The 20,191-nt window shown below is 32.0% G+C and overlaps 1 protein-coding gene across 8 annotated transcripts; it reads left to right on the forward strand.

Moving 5' to 3' along the window:
* The first annotated feature begins 9,632 nt into the window (after nt 1-9,632).
* Nucleotides 9,633-19,480, forward strand: LOC120085917 (PH, RCC1 and FYVE domains-containing protein 1-like). 8 transcript variants are annotated; one of them, XR_005484077.1, is made up of 11 exons: nt 9,633-10,137; nt 10,880-10,966; nt 12,990-13,079; nt 13,173-13,259; nt 13,349-13,468; nt 14,076-16,157; nt 16,288-16,434; nt 16,891-17,462; nt 18,126-18,287; nt 18,627-18,706; nt 19,115-19,480. XR_005484077.1 is itself a non-coding variant. In XM_039042229.1 (10 exons), exons 1-9 carry the CDS (start codon nt 10,090-10,092, stop codon nt 18,244-18,246), a joined length of 3,354 nt encoding a protein of 1,117 aa, XP_038898157.1. In that variant the 5' UTR covers nt 9,633-10,089; the 3' UTR covers nt 18,247-18,287; nt 18,627-19,480. The 8 variants fall into 8 exon arrangements, 3 of the variants coding, with proteins under 3 accessions (XP_038898157.1, XP_038898158.1, XP_038898156.1); XR_005484076.1 differs by having other exon boundaries at nt 19,123-19,480; XR_005484079.1 differs by having other exon boundaries at nt 19,181-19,480.
* Nucleotides 19,481-20,191: the final 711 nt, after the last annotated feature.

The raw sequence follows: 20,191 nt of genomic DNA on the forward strand, positions 1-20,191 counted from the left end.
ATTTTAGAAGGAAAAAAAAAAATCTTCAAGTTTTAATGTTTTAAATTTCTTCTACAAACTTACGAAATTATTGTAATAAAATCATTTTTTCATTTTGTTAGTACTACGGATGGGGCATTATAAATAGGACCTTTATAAGGTGTAGGAATGATTGATATTGATCACAAGACTGCAAATAAAGAGTTCTCTACCAAATTTCTCAAGTTTACCTAGAAGGTTATTTGTCAATTTCTCTCAAAATCCCTTAAAAGAAGCTCCCAAAAACGCTGATCTTTGTCAAACTTATATCAAAGAAGACCTTGTGGTAAAAGGAGATTAGGTCTCATGGGAGTTGGAGCACAAGGACATAGACCTGCCTAACACGTTTTCTTTCGAGGTATATAAAAGCTTTACCTTTTTAATATACGTTTAATTTTAAAAAAAATCAAATTGATCCAATATTTACGTTGCAGGATGAAGTGTTCATTCCCTTCATATAATAGGGATCAACCTAGGGTTTCCATAATCCTTTTAGGAAAATGATTCATATTTCCTTCATCCTATTAGGAATAGGACTCTTTATCCTAAAGGAAATATTTGGTGTTCGTGTGGTCTTACCAAAAATAAGCTCCAAAGAATGAGACAAGTTGGGCTCGATTTGCCAATTGGCCCAAGCAGTCCAATGATTTTGCCCTCTCTTCTTTGGTATCTGTATGAAGGAAAGGAGCGATTGAAAGGTCGAGGTGGGCCAATTGGGTCAACCGACCCAATTTCTTTGCTCTCTTGTCTTTGACATTTGTCAAAATGATGGCGAGTTGGCCTTACCTAAAGATGAGACGGTCCAATCAAGTTGCGACCCAATTGCTTTGCCCACCTTCCATTGGCTTCTCCTTTAGGTCTGTTTCTGCTTATCTTGGATCTATTTGAGATGAGACAATTTTTTTTATTTTACTTTACGATTTGGCTTCCTCTCTTAAATTGTCTCTCGGACCTAAAATTATCTATAACAGTTGCTAAAGATTATAAGTGGAGTAAATATAAAAAAGAAAAATAGAGATTGTCCAGAAAATTAAGATGAAATTGTATTTGGAAGCCTTGTGAATTTTGAGCATATTACCTTGGATGTAGGATTGGCAACAGGGTCGGGGGCGGAGCGGGGGGGCGACTCCCCATCCCCATCTCCGCGGATGTTATTACCCCCATCCCCACCCCCGTCCCCGCCAATTGAAGTGGGGAACGGGGACGGGGATTACCCGCCGGGAAAACGGATCCCCATGGGGACCCATCCCCGCTTTTGTGTATATATATATATACATGGGCTGTTTTTATATATAAAAATGAATCAAAATATTTACAAAATATAATAAAATTTTAAAATTATCAATGATAGACACTGATAGACACTAATAAACTTCTATCAGTGCCTATTAGTGACATTGTTAGACACTGATAGAAGTCTATCAGTGTCTATCAACCTCTATCATTAATAGTTTGAAATTTTGCTATATTTTATAAATATTTTCAACAATTTTACCATTTGAAATAATTTTTCTATATATATATTAAAAAAATAAAAAAGTTAATCGGGGACGGGGTGGGGATATCCTCCCCATCCCCGCTTCGTCCCCGATTGAGGACTCGGTTAGGATCTCCGATTTGACCCCATCCCCAGTCAAAGTTTTCTCACCCCGATTGGAGATTCGACCCCACGGAGATTTTTGCCAACCCTACTTGAATGGATGAGAGATTTTTGCCAACCCTATTTGAATGGATGGGGAGCTTTCATTTATATCTCATTAGCAGTACTCCACAAACAATTTGTAGCTAGGAAAAAGAATTTAAAATAGAAGTTAAACCTTGTACAAATGGAAGATGGATTTATCTTTCAATCATTTGCTCCATGTTTTTTTTGAAACAAAACAACAAAGGGGATGAAAATAGAAGGAAAAGAAAAAACATTTTAAAAGGAAAAAAGAAAAAAAGAAAAAAAGGAAAAAAGGAAAAAAGGAATGGAAACAAAGAGTTAAATCAAAGCCAATAATTATTGTGCAATATGAAATGACTTCGATTCTATCATCTCATGCCCGTGTAATGAATATTTGGTTTTCAAAAATTGTCTATAAACAACTCCTCTCACCCATATATTTCTATCTTCTATCATCTATTTTATAATAATATTTTCAAAAATTAAGTTAAGTTTTGAAAAGTAAAAAATATATAATTTAAAAACTTTTTTTTTTCTTACCATTTGACTGAGAACTTATCTTTCTTTAAGAAAGATGAAAACCATGATTGAAAAATTGAGAGGAAACAAGCATAAATTTAAATCGTAAAAAAAAAAAAAAAAAAGGACTTGTTTGGTAAAGAATCCAAATTCTATTTTATATTTTCGGATTCACTGTGTTCAATATATATATATATTTGGCAGATAACCCGAATTCTTTTTCTAAAAACTATTTTCAGATTTTGTGATCCAAACAACATAATTTCTGAAAACAACATTTTTATGTTTTCATTATATCCATATTTTAAAATTTGAATTTTAAAGTGCATAATTATAATAAATAAAGATGAAAACACTTATAATTATAGAATGTCATGTTATAAACTCAATTTATTTTCTGAAAAATAGAATATGTAATATGTAATGTATTATAAATTTTATAATATTACAAAGTAATAATTATACACTAAAATTTAACACAAAACACATTCATAAATAAATTAATAATATTTATTGTCAACCAATATTTAATGGGTAACTACGACAAGTTTTTATGATTTATAAATATAATGTCAATCGCATTTTAAACAATTATTTAAATTAAAATACAGTTTTTGAATCTACTCTCAAAACACATATATGAAAATATGAAATACAACTTTGTTTTTAGATTCTCTGTCAAACATGCCTTAGTTTTTCATCACCCACATAATTGATAGTAAAACTATCAAAAGTATTCAACCCACCAAAATGAATTCATAACTCTAATCTTGAGTGCAAGCCTCCACAGAGATACGTTTGAAGTGGTGTCTTGATTAAGTCTATATGAAACTAGTTAGAATTAGGATGCAAAGCATATGAGAATTGTAATCATCAATTTAACTCAACAAACAAAGTTGTATGCTAGTAACCATTAATGGAGCGCTTGGGGCATAGATTCGAAATCAAAAGTCTGGGAATCAAATGTTTGAGAACTTATTTGAGGGAGTTCTAAGACTTGAGAATTACAAATATCTATGTTTGGGGTGCGAGATTTGAAGGTCTGAAATTTTGAAGCTATGTTCGAGATGCAACAATGAATTTAGGTAATCTGACTTTTTTTTTCTTGTTTTTTAGTGGTTGTTTTGTGAATTGTACTACCTCTAATGCATTTACATCCATTTTTTTTTTTTTTGAAATAATTTTGAAATAATTTTGGGGCCAAATGATATAAAAGACTATTCCATTAGTTAGAATTTTTTATATACGAAAATAAAAATATGAATTTCACATGAATAACAGGTGTTATGGGCTGATAAAGTTAAATTGTGCAAAAACATGCACTTTGAGATAGGCTTTAAATATGCCTAATTTTGAAAAAGAAAATATTTATTTTTGAATTTTAAAAATTGTTTTTGAAAAAACCCCATTTGAGAATTTTTCGTTAAATAAGATAGAATTTAACGTGATTGCTAATATGGGAAATAAAATCGTTGAAGGGGTAGTTGATGCGTAAAAATTGATTATATAAAGGATTTTTACAATATCTTTTTTACGATGAAATTAATTTTAAAAACAATCTTGATAATTATAAACGATTCTATAGATGGTTTCTAATTTTTGTTGATAATTTGTCACGACAAATTTCATCTTTTGTTTTTAATGTAAAAATGAAACATTTCACGTTTAGAAGCATAAGTGAAGCATATTCTAAAATTTAGGATTACTATGCATAGTTTAACTTAAATACTTATAGCCAACAAAATTATAGATCAACTAGTGCAAATCATGTAATCTCGCCATTTCACATATTGTTGACCTAAAAAATGAATCATAATAAATATGTATGAATTATACTTTTACCGTACCGTTTCTTTTTTTAAGAATTACTTTTATCATATGTTAATGCCAAGGAAATGGTTATTTTTTTGTTCACGAGTAAAATATCCTTGTGTTAATCCGTGGAGAAACATAAATTATTTAAATTATTGATGGAAAATTACAAATGACAGATAAAATTGAAGACGAAGTGAGAAACAAGTACTTAAAGGCTCCATTTGGTAGTCATTAAATTCTGTTTGATTGTTTTTTAAAATCTGTTTTTAGTTTTTCAATTTTTAAAAAACAAAATTATTAGGTTATTGTTTTTGGGGTTTTTTATTTGTTTTTTTAACTAAAAAAACACGTTTGCTAATTGTATTTTTGCTTTCCGCTTTAAAAAAATCAATATAAGTTTTTGACGGTTTTTTAATTTTATATTTTAAAAAAATGATAAAATCAAATTATTTTTCAGTAATTTTCTATTTAATATACATAATTATAAAATTATATATTTAATTTAACCTTTTTTTTTATATAAATTCCATAGTGACAAAACATTATCATATTTTAAATACATGAATTAATCACAAATGAAATTAAGAAAAATAAACATAATGACAAAATAAAAGAAAATAATAATAGTTTTAGTTTTAGTTTATTAATATCCTTTGAAGAAAAGCATATCCGTCTATTTTTATTGGGTCATTTTTAGAAAACACACTCTTTTAGGAAGGAACGAGTTTTAAATATTGAAATTGGTTATTCATATTTTTCAATCATTTTAACTTTGAATTTTTGAAATTTTAAAAAAAATAATATATCCTTGTTAAAATGAAAAATGAGAATTGATGTGAATATAAAAGGTAAAACAAGAAAATATTTTTGACATTATTTGTCATTTATTTTTATATGTAAAAAACAATAGAGATTGCCATTACATTATAAAATGAAATTAAATAAAAGTGAAAGATTTGAAATTTAAGAGAACTGAACCCAAGACCTGAAAAGATGATAGCAACTTTAACATTAGTTCAAAGAACCATATGCGTTTTTTAAAACAAAAATGGTTTTTGAAAATAGGTTTTTTTAATTTTCTTAACCATTTTCAAAAAATTTTTAAAATTGAAAAACAGAAAACTCAAGAATTCAATTAGTAACTGTTTAATCTCTGGTTTCTAGTTTTTGAAAATTAAGTTTATAAATACTCATTTCACCTCTAAGTTTCTTGTTTTGTTACCTACTTTTTACCAATATTTTAAAAAATCACGTCTTGTTTTAAACACTAAAAAAAGTAGTTTTTGTTATTGTAACTTGAATAAAAATTCAACTCTTTTACTTAAAAAAGATGTAAACAATTATAAAAAATTTGAAAGAAAATAAAAAAGCAAATAGATTAGTAAACATGGTCTCAATTAGATATCAAATAGAGCTGTTTTTAAGAATTAAAAACCAAAAACTAAAATACAATTGATCATCAAATGATCCATTCTCAATTAGATATGAAATAGGTACCTTGTTGTTTCTTAACTTCTCTTTTTCACACTCATTTAATACAAGTAAAACAGCACAAACATACCATCTTATTTAAAAGTTAGAACTTCTAAAATTAATGGTAAATATTAAAATTAACAACAATTATTCAAATGGTTCTCTGAGTACTGTTTTATATTAAAAAGTACATTATTATAATCTATTTTTTAAAAAATTATTATAGCTAATAAGTAATCATCGAAAATCGAAAATCGGAAATTTAATGTTTACTATGAATTTCTGCATTGAGCTAAATTATACTTAGCTGTTGTTTTATAGGTATGAATATTATCGTAAATTTATTGACCATGATTTCGTTTTTAATTTTTTATTTTTAAAAATTAAGTCTATAAATACTATTTGTGCCTTTAAGTTTTTTTTTTTATTATCTACTTTTTATCAATGATTTTAAAAACCAAGTCGAAATTTGAAAACTGGAAAAAGTAGCTTTTAAAAACTCATTTTAAATTTTGACTAAGAATTCAATTATTGTACTTAAGAAATATGTAAATCATAGTAAGAAATGGGAAGGAAATATGTTTAATTTTCAAAAACAAAAAATGAAATGATCAAATAGAGCCTAAATGTTTGAGTTTTAATTGTTTGTGTTTGAATATGGACAATAATTATGGTATTTGCATGTGCTTCGTTCCTAGAAGTTGGAACCCTAGAGTTGTTTACTCAAAATGCACAATAATTAATGTCTGAAAGTTAAAAATATTAGCTATGCTCGGTTTGACATTAATAGGTGGTGTTTTGATACCCTTAGTGTATGTGTTATATGTAATTGTTGAGTTAAGTCTAAAGATCATTTATTCTTTGATTGCCCTTTTAATCAGATTGTCTTGGGGATATACTCTTTGTGGGAAAGGTGTTCTCACAAGATCTCTTGTTGTGGTATTGAGTTCAATTGGATTTATTATTTTAATGCGGGTAATCGCTTGAGATCTTTTTAATTTGTGTCTATGGGGTTACCTTGTGTCCTCCTCAAGTGATTAGTTATATTATAGGTGTTTCTTTGTTGTTTTAAATGGTTTGGAGCCTCTATCAAGGGGACTCGAGAGGGCTCTTCTCCTTGAGATTTTTTGTCTTGAGTAGTGGGTGCTTAGATGGTTTTTTGTTTGTTATTTTCTTCATTCCTTTATTTGTTTTTTGATTGTGCCTTGATCTTAGGCTATGAGGTCCAATGTGCACTTTACCGCAATTCGAGATCTTTGCAAATAATAATAATAATAATAATCAATGTACTAATTAAAATTTTCAAGTCCAAGTAATATAATAACATCTAACAATTACTTAAAATAATTGTCGTTGATTAATTAATATTAACGAATTAATTGGGTTATATATATATTTTTTAAACTAAAAATCCCACCTAAAAGGTATTAGATAACTCAGGTTATCTTAAAGTTTCATAAATAATAATATCTTAAATTTTATATAGTGAAATCCTATGAAACAATCAATAATATTAAATATATATCTAAAAAATCATGATAAAATCTATGAAACAAAAATATCCTAAGGGAGCGTTTGAGGCAATGAGTTAGTTATTATAGTCATGATTATTATAGCTGAGTTATTATAGTTTGTGTTTGTGTTGTAGATTATTTTAGTTTGATTATAATAGTATGTGTTTGATGTGTAAATTATTTTAGTTTGAGAAGAAAATAGTAACCATGGTAGTAAATAATAATAAAAAAAAAATAAAGATAAAAATAGTAAATACTGTAGCAAATGGGAGAGAGGTGGTTATTATATTTGGATGATAACCCTCACCCTCAACAACAGTCTTCTAAAAGATTTGCATAACAGTCCCTCGAAATGATCTATTTCAACAAAATTAAGTTCTTGAATTGTCTTTTATGAAACTCCATTGATTACATGACATATCGGAAATCTTGTGATTCATTGAGAAGATAATTTTAGAAAAAAAAAACAACAAACTTGCTCTTATATAGAGTGAAAGACGGTTTGGATTGATTTGATATTTTTTTTTAAAAAAAATTCATTTTTATTTAAACATTTTTTAAAATAAAAATCGATTAAAATATACTAAAAAATTATTCTGAGAAATCCAGAATTTTGAGTCGTAGTTCGTCCACTTGTAGAAATCCAAAGTTCGTACTTTTCGAACTCTTTCTCGACCTTTTGTACCTTAGTTCGTCCACAATGCTACAAAACTACTTTCTAGGGTTCAGAAGTACCTTTTGTACCAAACTTCGTCTAAATTTTAAGTCATAGCAGACTTCCACTTGTAGAAATCCAAAGTTCATTCTTTTCGGAATCTTTCTCGACCTTTTGTGCCTATGTTCATCCACAATTGTACCAAACTACTTTCCCCGGTTCATAAGTGCCTTTCGTACCAAACTTCGTCCAAATTTTTAGTCGTAGCAGAATTCCACTCGTAGGAATCCAAGGTTCGTTCTCTTCGGACTCTTTTCCAACCTATTTTGACTAAGTTCATCCGCAATGGTACAAGACTACTTTCCATGGTTCATAAGTACCTTTTGAACCGAACTTCGTCCAAATTTTTAGTCATAGCAGACTAAACTATTTTCCAGGGTTCATAAGTACCTTTTGAACTAAACTTCTTCCAAATTTTTTAGTCATAGTAGACTTCTACCTGTAAAAATCTAAAGTTCGTTCCTTTCGGACTCTTTCTCGACCTTTTGTGCCAAAGTTCGTCCGCAATGGTACAAAACCACTTTCCAGGGTTCATAAGTACCTTTTGAACCAAACTTCGTTAAGATTTTTCGTCATAGCAAACTTTCACTTGGAGAATTCCAAGCTTCGTTCTTTTTGGACTCTTTCTCGTCCCTTTGTGCCTAAGTTTGTCCGCAACGGTACAAAACTACTTTCCACGGTTCCTAAGTAGCTATTGAAGAAAACTTCGTCCAAAATTTAAGTCATAGCAGACTTCGACTTGTAGATGTCCAAAGTTCGTACTTTTCGGATTCTTTCTCGACCTTTCGTGCCTATGTTTGTTGACATCGGTACAAAACCATTTTCCAGGGTTCATAAGTACCTTTTGAGCCGAACTTCGTCCAAATTGATTATCAAATTATTTCATTTTTTCTAAAATAATTTAATCTTTAATTTATATATATATTTATTTATATATATAAAAGTCTTAGGTTTAGTTGGATGAAATTAAAAATAAAATAAAATAAACCCAAATTGAAACCTATACAATGCACTTTTTTCAAAATAATATAATCAATAATTATTATTGGGCCCACATTGCATAAAATCCTTCACCAAAGCTCATCTCACTCACCAACGTGCTTCCCTCCCCCAAACCCCAAACCAACGTAAATAATATTATTATTGTTGTTTTTTAATTTAATCCATTTATTAGGAAACGAAATATTTTTTTCCTATTTTTTATTTAATTTTTAGATTTTAAATGCTATAAATTTTGATTATTAAATTTTGAGTTACATTTCAATTTAGTTTATAAAATTCAAAATATTATTATTTTACTCTTAAAATTTAAAGTTTATTTTCTTCTAGATTTCAAAATTTACATTTTAAACCTCAACCTTTTATTAAATATTCATTTTTAATCATTAACGTTAATACCTATTTATAAATTTAAAATAAGTATGGAGTGAAAATTTAAATTTAATTTTGATAATGATAAAAAATAGTAAACTTTAATTAGTTATTATTATTTTAAATTAATTAATCAATATTAATATGGAAAGAAAATGTGTATTTAGTGAAAAATTGAATTTAAAAATATAAAACTTAAAACTTTAAAGATGAAATCGAAACAGAATTCAAATCTTAACCAAATTTAAAAACTAAATTAAAATCAAAATCAAAATTAAACTACAACCATTTGAACGTAGATACAAAACAAAATGGAGATGTAAACCTAGAGATAAAAAAAGTAATTTTTTTTTTCATATTATTATTATCAAATGTTTATTTAATTAAGAAAAAAACAATTTCCACTATCTTTACTTTGGAAATGTTTTCTTGTTTCCTTTTTCCGCTCCCAGTCGATGCCAAAGCAACCAAAAGAAAAGAAAAAAACAAAACTTTAATTAAAAAAATATTTTTTAAAACAATTTTTAAATATATCAATTTTGTTTTCGTCTTTGACTCTGTACTTTTTTCCTGTTTGACAAACTTCAGACTCTGATTCTCTCTCCTCTCCCTCTCTCTTTCCTCTCCGCCGGAGCTCCGTCGTCAGCACGTTTTCCGTCCGATAATCCTCTTTTTCCCCTATCATCCCGGCGGTTTGCCGTCATACTCTTCCTTTTCCGGCAGAAATCTCTGTTTCTTTGCCGGAGAGTTGGAGTAGATGTCCTGTGGTTTGGCTTTACTTGGAATGGAGATGCTGTGGTTTAGCTTTTGCAGGTGATTGATAGATCTGGAAGCTTAGGAGGAAGGGAGAAATGATGTTTTCCTTGAGAGAGATGGTTTTGTGTGTGTTGTAATCGACGATGTTCATGTATGGATGAGGTAGTCGGCGTAGATGATGACCGGAGCTCAGGCTACTTTTCGGCGAGGGTGGTGGATGTTCGGTGAATCTCTCACATGGAATGGCAGATCTTGTTAGCTACGGGAATGCCAACCGTGACACTGAGCAGGTCTCGATTTCTAATTTTTCATTCGACATTAGTGTGGGAACATTTCAGAGTTCTGTGGTTTAGCTTTGAATTCTATCTTTTTCTTCTCATTTTGAAGCTTGTTGGTGTACTGTTCTGAGTTTAGGGGAATTTTACCTTCCAATTTGGTTTCGTAACTGCTGCTGTTTTTCGATTATTTGAACTATACTGCGTTACTTATAGACATTCTTTAGAGCCGAAATTGTTCTCATAGTGTACTGCGAATTTTCCGAAACCATTTCCTGGAATTGTGCACCTGTGATTACTATACGATGGATTTCAGATCCCTAAATAGTAATGTTTTTTGAGTCCTGCCAAAAGTGGGAAGGAAAAAGTTAAAGAATATATAATAATCAGAAACGTTTGTTCATATTCGTTTGTTGCTTCTTCATTAATTTAGAATGCACATAAAGGTAAACTAAAATAATAATAATAATAATAAATAAATAAATAAAACGGGCAGTTACTCGCTGTGTTGAATTTTAATGGTTTGTTTTGCTAGTCATTCGTGTCAAAATGAACTGATATTTGCAGGTGATAACTTCTTTTAAATCTCATGTTTGCTGCAATGTCAGTGCAATCTCTTTCAAGTTGATGACTATCAGAAAAAGACCTTTGTGAAACTTAATTAGTTTCGAGTACTGTGGTTTGCATTTAATTTTACTAACGCTGTCTACGCTTACAATCTTTTGACTCTTTACTCCTATTCTTTTATAATTTGCAGGCACTAATTGCTTTGAAGAAGGGTTCTCAACTCCTCAAGTATGGTCGTAAAGGGAAACCAAAATTTTGTCCATTTAGACTTTCTAATGTGAGTTTGATTTAATTATTTTATTTATTTTAAATAAATTGTTATCTGCATTTGTGGCCTGCCATTCTTACTTTGATGAGTAAGTCAATTTTAGTTTCATCAAATTGAATCATATATTTGGATAAATGATAAAATTAATTTCATCCTCAACGAAATTTTCTTATAAGCAAACCAATAAATCATATATCTAACTAACAAAACACCTTTAAGTCAACCAAAAACATATTCAAATCCACAAAGAAAAAAAATCCACCCACAAAATTGAGTGGTTTTGGAAAGTCCGAAGTCAGCATTAAAATGATCAGACTACGATAGAAAATGTCAATAAAAAAAAAAAAGAAAAACTGCCAGTGGCACCCAGTCACCCACAATAATAGAGGTTTGAATTTACTGATGCTGAAGAATCAGTAGATGAGTTTCAATTAGGAATGGAATACCACTCAAGCACAAAGTTAGTTGCTCCACAAACTGTGTTAAGGCACTGCAGCTGGCTCGACATCTAGAGGAAAATCATTGATAAGGTGTGGGTCGCTAGAGCAGTAGAAATTGAGGCAAACTTTGAATACTAGATAGAATCTCAAAATTACAGGGGTCAAGGTTGGCCAATGAGACAATGGGGAATAAGCTTTAGTATTGAGTGGGAAACAACCTGGATTGCCAGCTAAAGTCCCTAAATAATCCCTCCCCCCGGCCGAAACCACAGTACTGCCCTAGTTTAGGCCAATTCTCCTGTGAAGAGTGTTAATTTTACTAAGTATTCAAGTTCAAACTTAATATGACACTATTAAACATTTAAAATTAAATATGAATAATTCAACTAACTGTAAAGATAAAATATGATTTTTCTTAATCTTTATCGTTGAAAATGACTGTTGGTTTGTTGAGAAGGGTAATGCTTTTAATCTCAATCTTTATTATTCCTTGTTCATCTATGATCACTCGATGCTATTTATACAATGTGCTAGCAATACTATCGACATACTTGTGCTTGGAAACAAGCATAGGGATCAAAGATAAGTTTTGTTGTTTGATTGTGGCCAAAATTGTCATAGAGATCAAACAATGGAAGATTCGTGTTGTAATTGTAGTAAGCCACTCTTCAAGATTGTTGGTTGGAAGAGATGAATGTGTTCATGGAAGCTTTTCTGATGAAACAACCTTGAGATTTCATGAAAACCCTCTTACCTTGGATGTTGTATATTTGGGAAGGAATCTGAAACATGAACAACTGAGTTAGAAAATTAGAAAGGAAGAAGTACAAGAAGGAAGGAGTAGAAAACCACAAAGGAAGAAGTGTAAGAAGGAAGGAAAAGTGGCATCTAAAATGGGTGAATTGGTAGTTATAAGAGGTGATTGGAGGGCAATGATCAGTTTCCTGGAGGGAGAGTTTGCAAGTGTTGAATCATTAAAGAACAATGGTTTGCCTCGTGAAAGTTGGTGGCCAGTGGATTTCCCAAGAAAACTATTGAATGTGCAACTGGTAGATTGAATTTTGAAGAATACAATTTGTTGAAAATCATAGGAGCCAAAAGAATTAAAGGGGGAAGCAAAAAAATAGTAATCAAATTTTGTGCTAAAGTATAATCAACTGGAAGCAATGATAACTTGCCTCATTGGAACATTTAAGAGATATTTCCTTCTTTTTCTTTCATCTTTTAAATTGAAAAACAACAGAATATGTATGCATAAAATATGGGGGCCACATGGGCTTGTTTGTCTTGATATTTCCTTTTGCACGGTTTTGAATTTCTTATCCAATCTGATTTCCATTTCACCTTTTCTTATATCTACTTTTTTTTTATTGTAAAAGTAACCGTGTTTTCATTTCACTTGAGGATGAATATTTTTAAATGCAATATTTGTTGATACTGGAGCCAATCTATGTAGAGATCAAGCGTTTGAGGTTAATGTCAATCAAAACGCTTGATGTCTGGTTTATATGCTCATGCTTGCATGTAGCTTTGCCATGACTTATCTGACGTGTTTATCACAGTTATAGATTTTCAGTTAATTGAAATTGCAGGATGAGTTATCTTTAATTTGGATTTCAACTTCTGGTGAAAAGAGTTTGAAATTAGCTTCTGTATCAAGAATTATTCCTGGACAAAGAACTGTAAGATCGATGATTTTTTTTTTCACTCTTCACATAAATTTTTTTTTGATGATAGTGGTCAAACTTGATACATGTGTACTTCAATTGTGTCAGGCTGTGTTCCAACGATATCTACGACCCGAGAAGGATTATTTGTCATTTTCTCTGATTTACAACAATGGAAAACGATCTCTTGATCTGGTTGGTGATGAACAATCTTATTTTTTGTAATCAGCAGTCATTGCTTCTAATTTTTTTTTATGTAATTTCAATATGTTCTGGCTTTTCAGATTTGTAAGGATAAGGTCGAGGCTGAAATTTGGATAGCGGGTCTGAAAGCATTAATAGGTTCTGGTGATGGTGGGCGTTCTAAGATTGATGGATGGAATGATGGAGGCCTCTATCAAGATGTAATCTGTCTACTTGGAATTGTTTAATAGTTAAACATGCATGCTCCATGTGTTCAATAATGTTAAACAATTTGCACATTTTAGCTTGGAAAGCTCATGGAGACCATTATAATTGACTCTCTGATAACAACTCTGCTCCTGTACTAATGATTAATAAAAACTGTCATTAATCTTTTATGATGGGACATACGTTGTCATTCATTAGTGAGGTTGGTACTGTTGTTATGTCAGTGGGTTTATGATGCTGTCCAAAATTTTCTGCATTTGTCTCGGTATTAAAAATCCAATGAGCTGGACGTTTTTCAAACCTATGTATATTTTATTTGAAAATCCAATGATTTCTGACATTCTATAATTGTTGGTCCGTTAATGTTCATGAGATGTTAAATATTCTTTTTGTATGAAATGAAGATCTGTGTCATTGAGCCATTGGGTCTAGGATGTTTGGCAAAATTTATCGCATTTGTATTGTATGAGTGAGTCGAATATTTTAGTTACTGTCACTTCTCTTGCTGTTAAGTTCAGAATTTTAGGTGCTGATGCCATAAAAAGTCATTATAAAGTTTTCTTGTGTATTCCTATATCAATGCTCTTGGATTTATTTCAGGACAACAGTGACTTAACTTCAAGTAGCCCAAGTGACAGCTGCAATAGTGTTGCTAGAGATATCAGCTCTCCTGAGGTCTGTGCTAGTTTTAGTCCAAATAAATCTCCAGCAAGCGTTAGGTCTGAGGACCCTACAAGGTCACATGTACCATTGAACCAGACAAATATGCAAGCGAAAGGATCTAGTTCAGATATTTTTCGAGTAAGTGTTTCAAGTGCTCCTAGCTCCTCCAGTCATGGCTCTACACCAGATGACTGTGATGCTCTAGGAGATATATACATATGGGGTGAGGTTATTAGTGATAATTTTATGAAGCCTGGGGCTGATAGAGCTATTAACATGAGCTCAAGGACAGATGTTCTACTTCCAAAGCCACTGGAGTCCAATATTGTTCTAGATGCACAACATATAGCCTGTGGTGTCAGGCATTCTGCCATAGTCACAAGGCAAGGGGAGGTGTTTACATGGGGTGAGGAGTCTGGAGGAAGGCTTGGCCTGGGAATGGGGAAGGATGTAACACAACCTCGCCTTGTTGAAGCCTTGGCAGCTACTACAGTTGATCTTGTGGCATGTGGAGAGTTCCATACCTGTGCTGTTACTATGGACGGGGAACTTTATACTTGGGGAGATGGTGTACATAATGCCGGGCTTCTTGGTAATGGAACTGATGTCAGCCATTGGATGCCAAAGAGAATCTCAGGTATTCTTGAGGGGCTTCAAATTGCATTTGTAGCATGTGGTCCGTGGCATACAGCATTGCTCTCATCTATGGGGCAACTATTCACATTTGGCGATGGTACTTTTGGGGTTTTGGGTCATGGTGACAAAAAAAGCATTTCATATCCGAGAGAAGTGGAATCCTTAACAGGCTTGAGGACAATTGCTGTTGCATGTGGAGTGTGGCATACTGCTGCTGTGGTTGAAGTTATTATGACACAATCTAGTACCAGCATCTCATCAGGAAAATTATTTACATGGGGTGATGGTGATAAGAATCGTTTAGGACATGGAGACAAGGAACCCCGGCTTAAACCTACATGTGTTCCTGCACTAATTGACCACAATTTTCATAAAATTGCTTGTGGTCACAGCATAACTGTTGGATTGACAACATCAGGACAAGTTTTCACAGTTGGAAGTTCAGTTTATGGTCAACTTGGAAATCCCCATGCTGATGGAAAGCAACCATGTTTGGTGGAAGATAAACTTTCCGGGGAGTGTGCTGAAGAGGTTGCTTGTGGTGCATATCACGTGATGGTACTTACCTCCAAAAATGAGGTTTATACTTGGGGAAAGGGTGCAAATGGGAGGTTAGGCCATGGAGACATTGAGGATCGGAAATCACCAACTTTGGTTGAATCTTTGAAGGATAAACATGTCAAAATCATTGCTTGTGGTTCGAACTACTCTGCAGCTATTTGTCTACACAAATCATTGTCAGGTACAGAGCAGTCACAATGCTCTGCTTGTAGACAGGCATTTGGTTTCACAAGAAAGAGGCACAACTGTTACAACTGTGGGCTTGTGCACTGCCACTCGTGTAGTTCCAAAAAAGCATTAAGAGCTGCACTGGCTCCTACTCCTAGGAAATCTTATCGTGTATGTGATTCTTGTTATGCCAAATTGAGCAAGGCATCAGAATCTGGAATTAATTACCGGAAAAATGCTGTACCCCGCCTGTCAGGTGAGAACAGGGACAAGCTGGACAAAAGTGACACAAGACCTCCTAAAACAGCACTTTCAAATATGGATCTGATAAAACAACTCGATAGTAAAGCTGCCAAGCAAGGGAAGAGAACAGATACATTCTCCATTGCTCGCCCCACTCAAGCACACACTCTTCTTCAACTCAAAGATGGTCCAAACACGGTTGATATGCGGAGACTAGCTCCCAAGCCAATTCCTATGGCTAATGGAGTAAATTCCAGATCTGTGTCACCTTTGTCAAGGAGATCTAGTCCGCCAAGGTCTGCTACACCTATTCCTACAGCATCAGGACTTTCCTTCTCCAAAGGTATAGCGGATAGCTTGAAGAAAACAAACGAACTTTTAAATCAAGAGGTTCTAATGCTGCGTGCACAGGTACTGACCTAATTCCTTGTTTTGTCAGTTTCCTTTCACTTCGAATTGTAAAAGGAAAGGATACGTAGCTTGTTATAGCTAAATCTGGACGGCAATTAATTGGGTTGTTTATCTTTCTCTAAACCATTAGGTTGAGAGCCTGAGGAAGAGATGTGAACTTCAAGAATCAGAACTTAGGAAGTCAGAGAAGAAAGCACAAGAAGCTATTACATTGGCTGCAGAGGAATCTGCTAAATCCAAAGCGGCAAAAGAAGTTATTACATCACTAACTGCTCAGGTTGATCTCAGATATGCAGTCATTATCTTTACTATCGAGTATCTTGCCTCTATGCTTTATCATTATTATATTTTCATGAAGCATGATGGTCTATTTTGACCTTCACTGTTATGCATGAACTGTTTTTGGTCCAAAAATGGCATCTTGAGGTTGTTGGTCTGTCAAATTTTATTATGATACAAAAGAAAGAAACTCATCAGGATTCCAATTAGAGTATGTGTGTGTGAGTATAGTTTGCATAACAAGAAAAATTTCTGAATAAAATTTTGAGAACTAGGTTCCTTCAGATGGCTAATTTTGCTAATAAACTTATTCTGCTCTCATTTTTCTTCTTTCTGACTGAGACAATCCTTATCCAACCAGTGATCATTATTTTGTTTAGAAATATTCTATGGGAACTTAACATCTTCACATTCTTCTACTGTAATTCTCATCAAGTTCTAATATTATTTCCAGATTAAACATATGGCCGAAAGGTTACCTGATGGAGTAAAAATGGGCCTTCCTGGAATTAATGACTCTGAAAACATGAGGCCATTGTTTGTTCCAAATGGAATGGAGCAAAATGGTGCCCACCATTTAGCTTCCAATGGAGAGCGTCTTTCAGAATCAGATTCACACAGCTCCTTGTCCTTGGCTTCTTCAGTTGCAACTGATTATTCCTTGAGTAACGGAATTCAAGGTCTAGGTAATTCATCTGGAGAATTCCCTGCAAGTAATGAAACTAACTCAGCCTCAGAGCCAGGGCGATTTCCCTCAGATGGGATAGATGACGATCCAGATGTTAGACTCTCTTATGGTAATAGAGGGGTTTGGGAAAGCCGCCGCAGCAGCAGCATGTCAGAGGGACCTGATAGCTCGGGTCCTTTACTGGATAGTGAGAGTAACACAAGGTCAAGAAGTTCTGCATTGCCAGGAAATGACAATCAAGTTGAGGCTGAATGGATTGAGCAATATGAACCTGGTGTCTACATAACTTTGACGGCACTTCGTAATGGAACTAGAGATCTTAAACGTGTGCGCTTCAGGTAATCCCTCTTTTTTTTGGAACTCATTTGGTGGTGCTAGGCCTCAAGATAGAACTTCGGAGACAAAAAAAATATGGATGAAACATGTGGGAATTTGCATAACCTTCCATCATTTCTTAAAAATATTATCGTTTTCCAGTATTTAATGGACAGATGATTTATTTCATTATATAGACATCCTCTGCAAATATTTGGAACAATTTTTGAAACCTTTAAGACCCCTAGGATGGTTAGCTTGTGTACTAATTTGGACAGTGAGATTTTTAATATTTCCATGCAATAGGCACAAAATTTTTCTAACCATAATATTCTAGTAATGAAGGGTCGTTGATAATGGTTTTGTTTTTTTGTCTGCTGTTTTTAATAATTATGCTTATATATATTATCATTTTTCTTTGTTTTCTAATCTACTCTGAAAGTATATTTTGAAATCATAGCTAAATTTTGAGAACTGAAACAAAAAGGTAGTTTTCATTGGCTTAATTCTTCCTGAAACAGAACAATGAAACAAAGTTTGTTATGATTCAAGGATGAAGTTTCCGATAGTTTTCAGATATCTGTTACGACAATGCTTTGGATTGTAGTGAGTTGTTTTGATCTAAGCTGCATCTTTGATTGCTTAAATCAACGAAATGTTTATTACTGATGCAAATTTACGTGCAGTCGGAGACGATTTGGGGAGCACCAAGCAGAGAGTTGGTGGTCAGAAAATCGTGATAAAGTTTACGAGAAATATAATGTGCGTGGAACTGAAAAATCCTCAATTTCTCCAAGTCCTCCATGAGAGTTGGAGGAAGATGCCTCTGACAAATCTTCAGATTCAGAGTGAGCTAATTCTCCTCTTTTGCACAAAGTTTGGTAGGTTATATATATGTTAAAGCCCATTAAAAGCTCATTTTCACTCAGATATTGTGGCTTGGTGACCAAGTGGGTAAATTAGAGGGAAGGAAAGTGGTCACCTTTTAGTCATTTCTTTGTTCTGTCAGTTTCTTCATCCTTTCACCTCTTGTCATATTTCCAATTGTTTTTTTTTCTTTCCATTAATTTATGGGCAGTTTTTCCCATTTTCATATTAGTGTATATAATATGACAAGTGAGTTAATGGTAGAGGAAGGAAGTTTTTGTTTTTGTGCTATTTTTTCTCTTTCATGACATACCATACAGGGAACAGAGCTTTTGGCAGCAGTCTCTCATTAAAGGCATCCCAGGAGGTAGGAGTTGATCAACCACTTTTCATGTTCGAGGTCAACTTCTGATTCCTTCCTTTATAGTCTTAATTGAAATAGTACGTGTGTAGGAATATGTTTGAATTTGTTAAAATCATTTTTATCATATTCTGAAATACATTTTTAATCACTCAAGATCAATTCAATGATTAATTTTACACTTCTAAATATATTTTAGACTATTAAATTTGATTTTGAAAAATTAAAAGCAGTTTCTGAGTCATTTGAAAAATGACAAGTGATTTTAACCATTTTAGAATCATTCCCATACATGCCAATAGATTACTTGTATATAAGGTTACATTGACTTCTATTTAAATTAGATATTCCTCCTAAATTCACTGCATAGTTAGATTTTAGGTCCTTGAATAATTTGAGCGTACATGTCTTGAAAACTTTTCATTGTTTTACAACAGTATTATATAGTTTTTCAGGCATAAAGCTCAATAGTATCCTACTTGTAATAAGGCTAATTCAGACACGTATTTAAAGGTAAGCTATATACCCAAGAGGAACGTTGAGCAAACCATTTCTTCTATATAGAGAAGATGAAATTAGTCCTATGATGCAAAGGCAACTACTAGACTATGAAGATACGAGGGGAATATGTCCAACTTAAATGTATCTCAACTAATTAATGCATGCTTTCTCAATTAAAAAGTCAGGCTCTCACCTCCATATGTTGGTAGAACTACATAAAAGATAAGATAGGAAGTAATCACTCATTATTTTGCTTAAATTATCATTTTGGTATCTGTTTTTTGGATTTTATTTCATTTTTATTTTTGGACTTTCTCTTGTCCAATTTTTGTTTTTGTTCTTTTAATAAATCTTAAAAGTAGTCAATGCACTTAGTTTATTGTTGATGTTGTCCACGAAAAAAAGGTCTATATGAGCATCGCTCTTTATCTATTGTGAAGAAATATTTATATAGTATTTTTTTTGCTTGAACATTATTGTCATTATTTAACATTTTTTTTTTATTAAAATTAACTTTGAGGTAATTTTAAGAGTTATTGAAAGTGCATGGATTAATTTTAAGATTCTTGAAATGACAGGGATTAAAACTGAATAATTAAAAATAGATGAACCAAAATGAAACAAAGCTCAAAATATAACTACAAAAACGACCGTTTAACTTTTTTTTTTTTTTTTTTTCCGATTTTAGAGAAGATTGTTATAGTTTCACCAATTTTGTATGAATCAATTAATCCAACCATATTCGAATTGGAATTAAAAATTTGTCTATGTTTCATTTTTTTTTAAAACATTTTAATTATAATAATATTCATATGATGACAGTCTTTTTCAACTTAATTTTTTTAAAAAGCAAAAACGTTAGTTTTTTTTTTTTAATCAAAAGGCACACTAATTTTTTTTTCTTTCAAATGTTATATACTTTAGTTTGTAATATCAGTACTTATTTACCAATTAAATTGTTTGGGTGAACCATATTTTGAAATTTGAACTTTATTCAAATTACAAACAAAATTCACAGTTTAG

This window comes from Benincasa hispida, chromosome 9 (genome assembly GCF_009727055.1).
Source record: "Benincasa hispida cultivar B227 chromosome 9, ASM972705v1, whole genome shotgun sequence".
NCBI classification, from domain to species: domain Eukaryota; kingdom Viridiplantae; phylum Streptophyta; class Magnoliopsida; order Cucurbitales; family Cucurbitaceae; genus Benincasa; species Benincasa hispida.

What these genes read in the sequence shown, in the direction of transcription:
- LOC120085917 (XM_039042229.1), top strand. Translation starts at nt 10,090, where the DNA reads ATGGCAGATCTTGTTAGCTACGGGAATGCCAACCGTGACACTGAGCAG. An exon ending in TTATTCCTGGACAAAGAACT is followed by an intron (nt 13,080 to 13,172) that starts GTAAGATCGATG and finishes CAATTGTGTCAG; the next exon opens with GCTGTGTTCCAACGATATCT. An exon ending in CTTAAACGTGTGCGCTTCAG is followed by an intron (nt 17,463 to 18,125) that starts GTAATCCCTCTT and finishes ATTTACGTGCAG; the next exon opens with TCGGAGACGATTTGGGGAGC.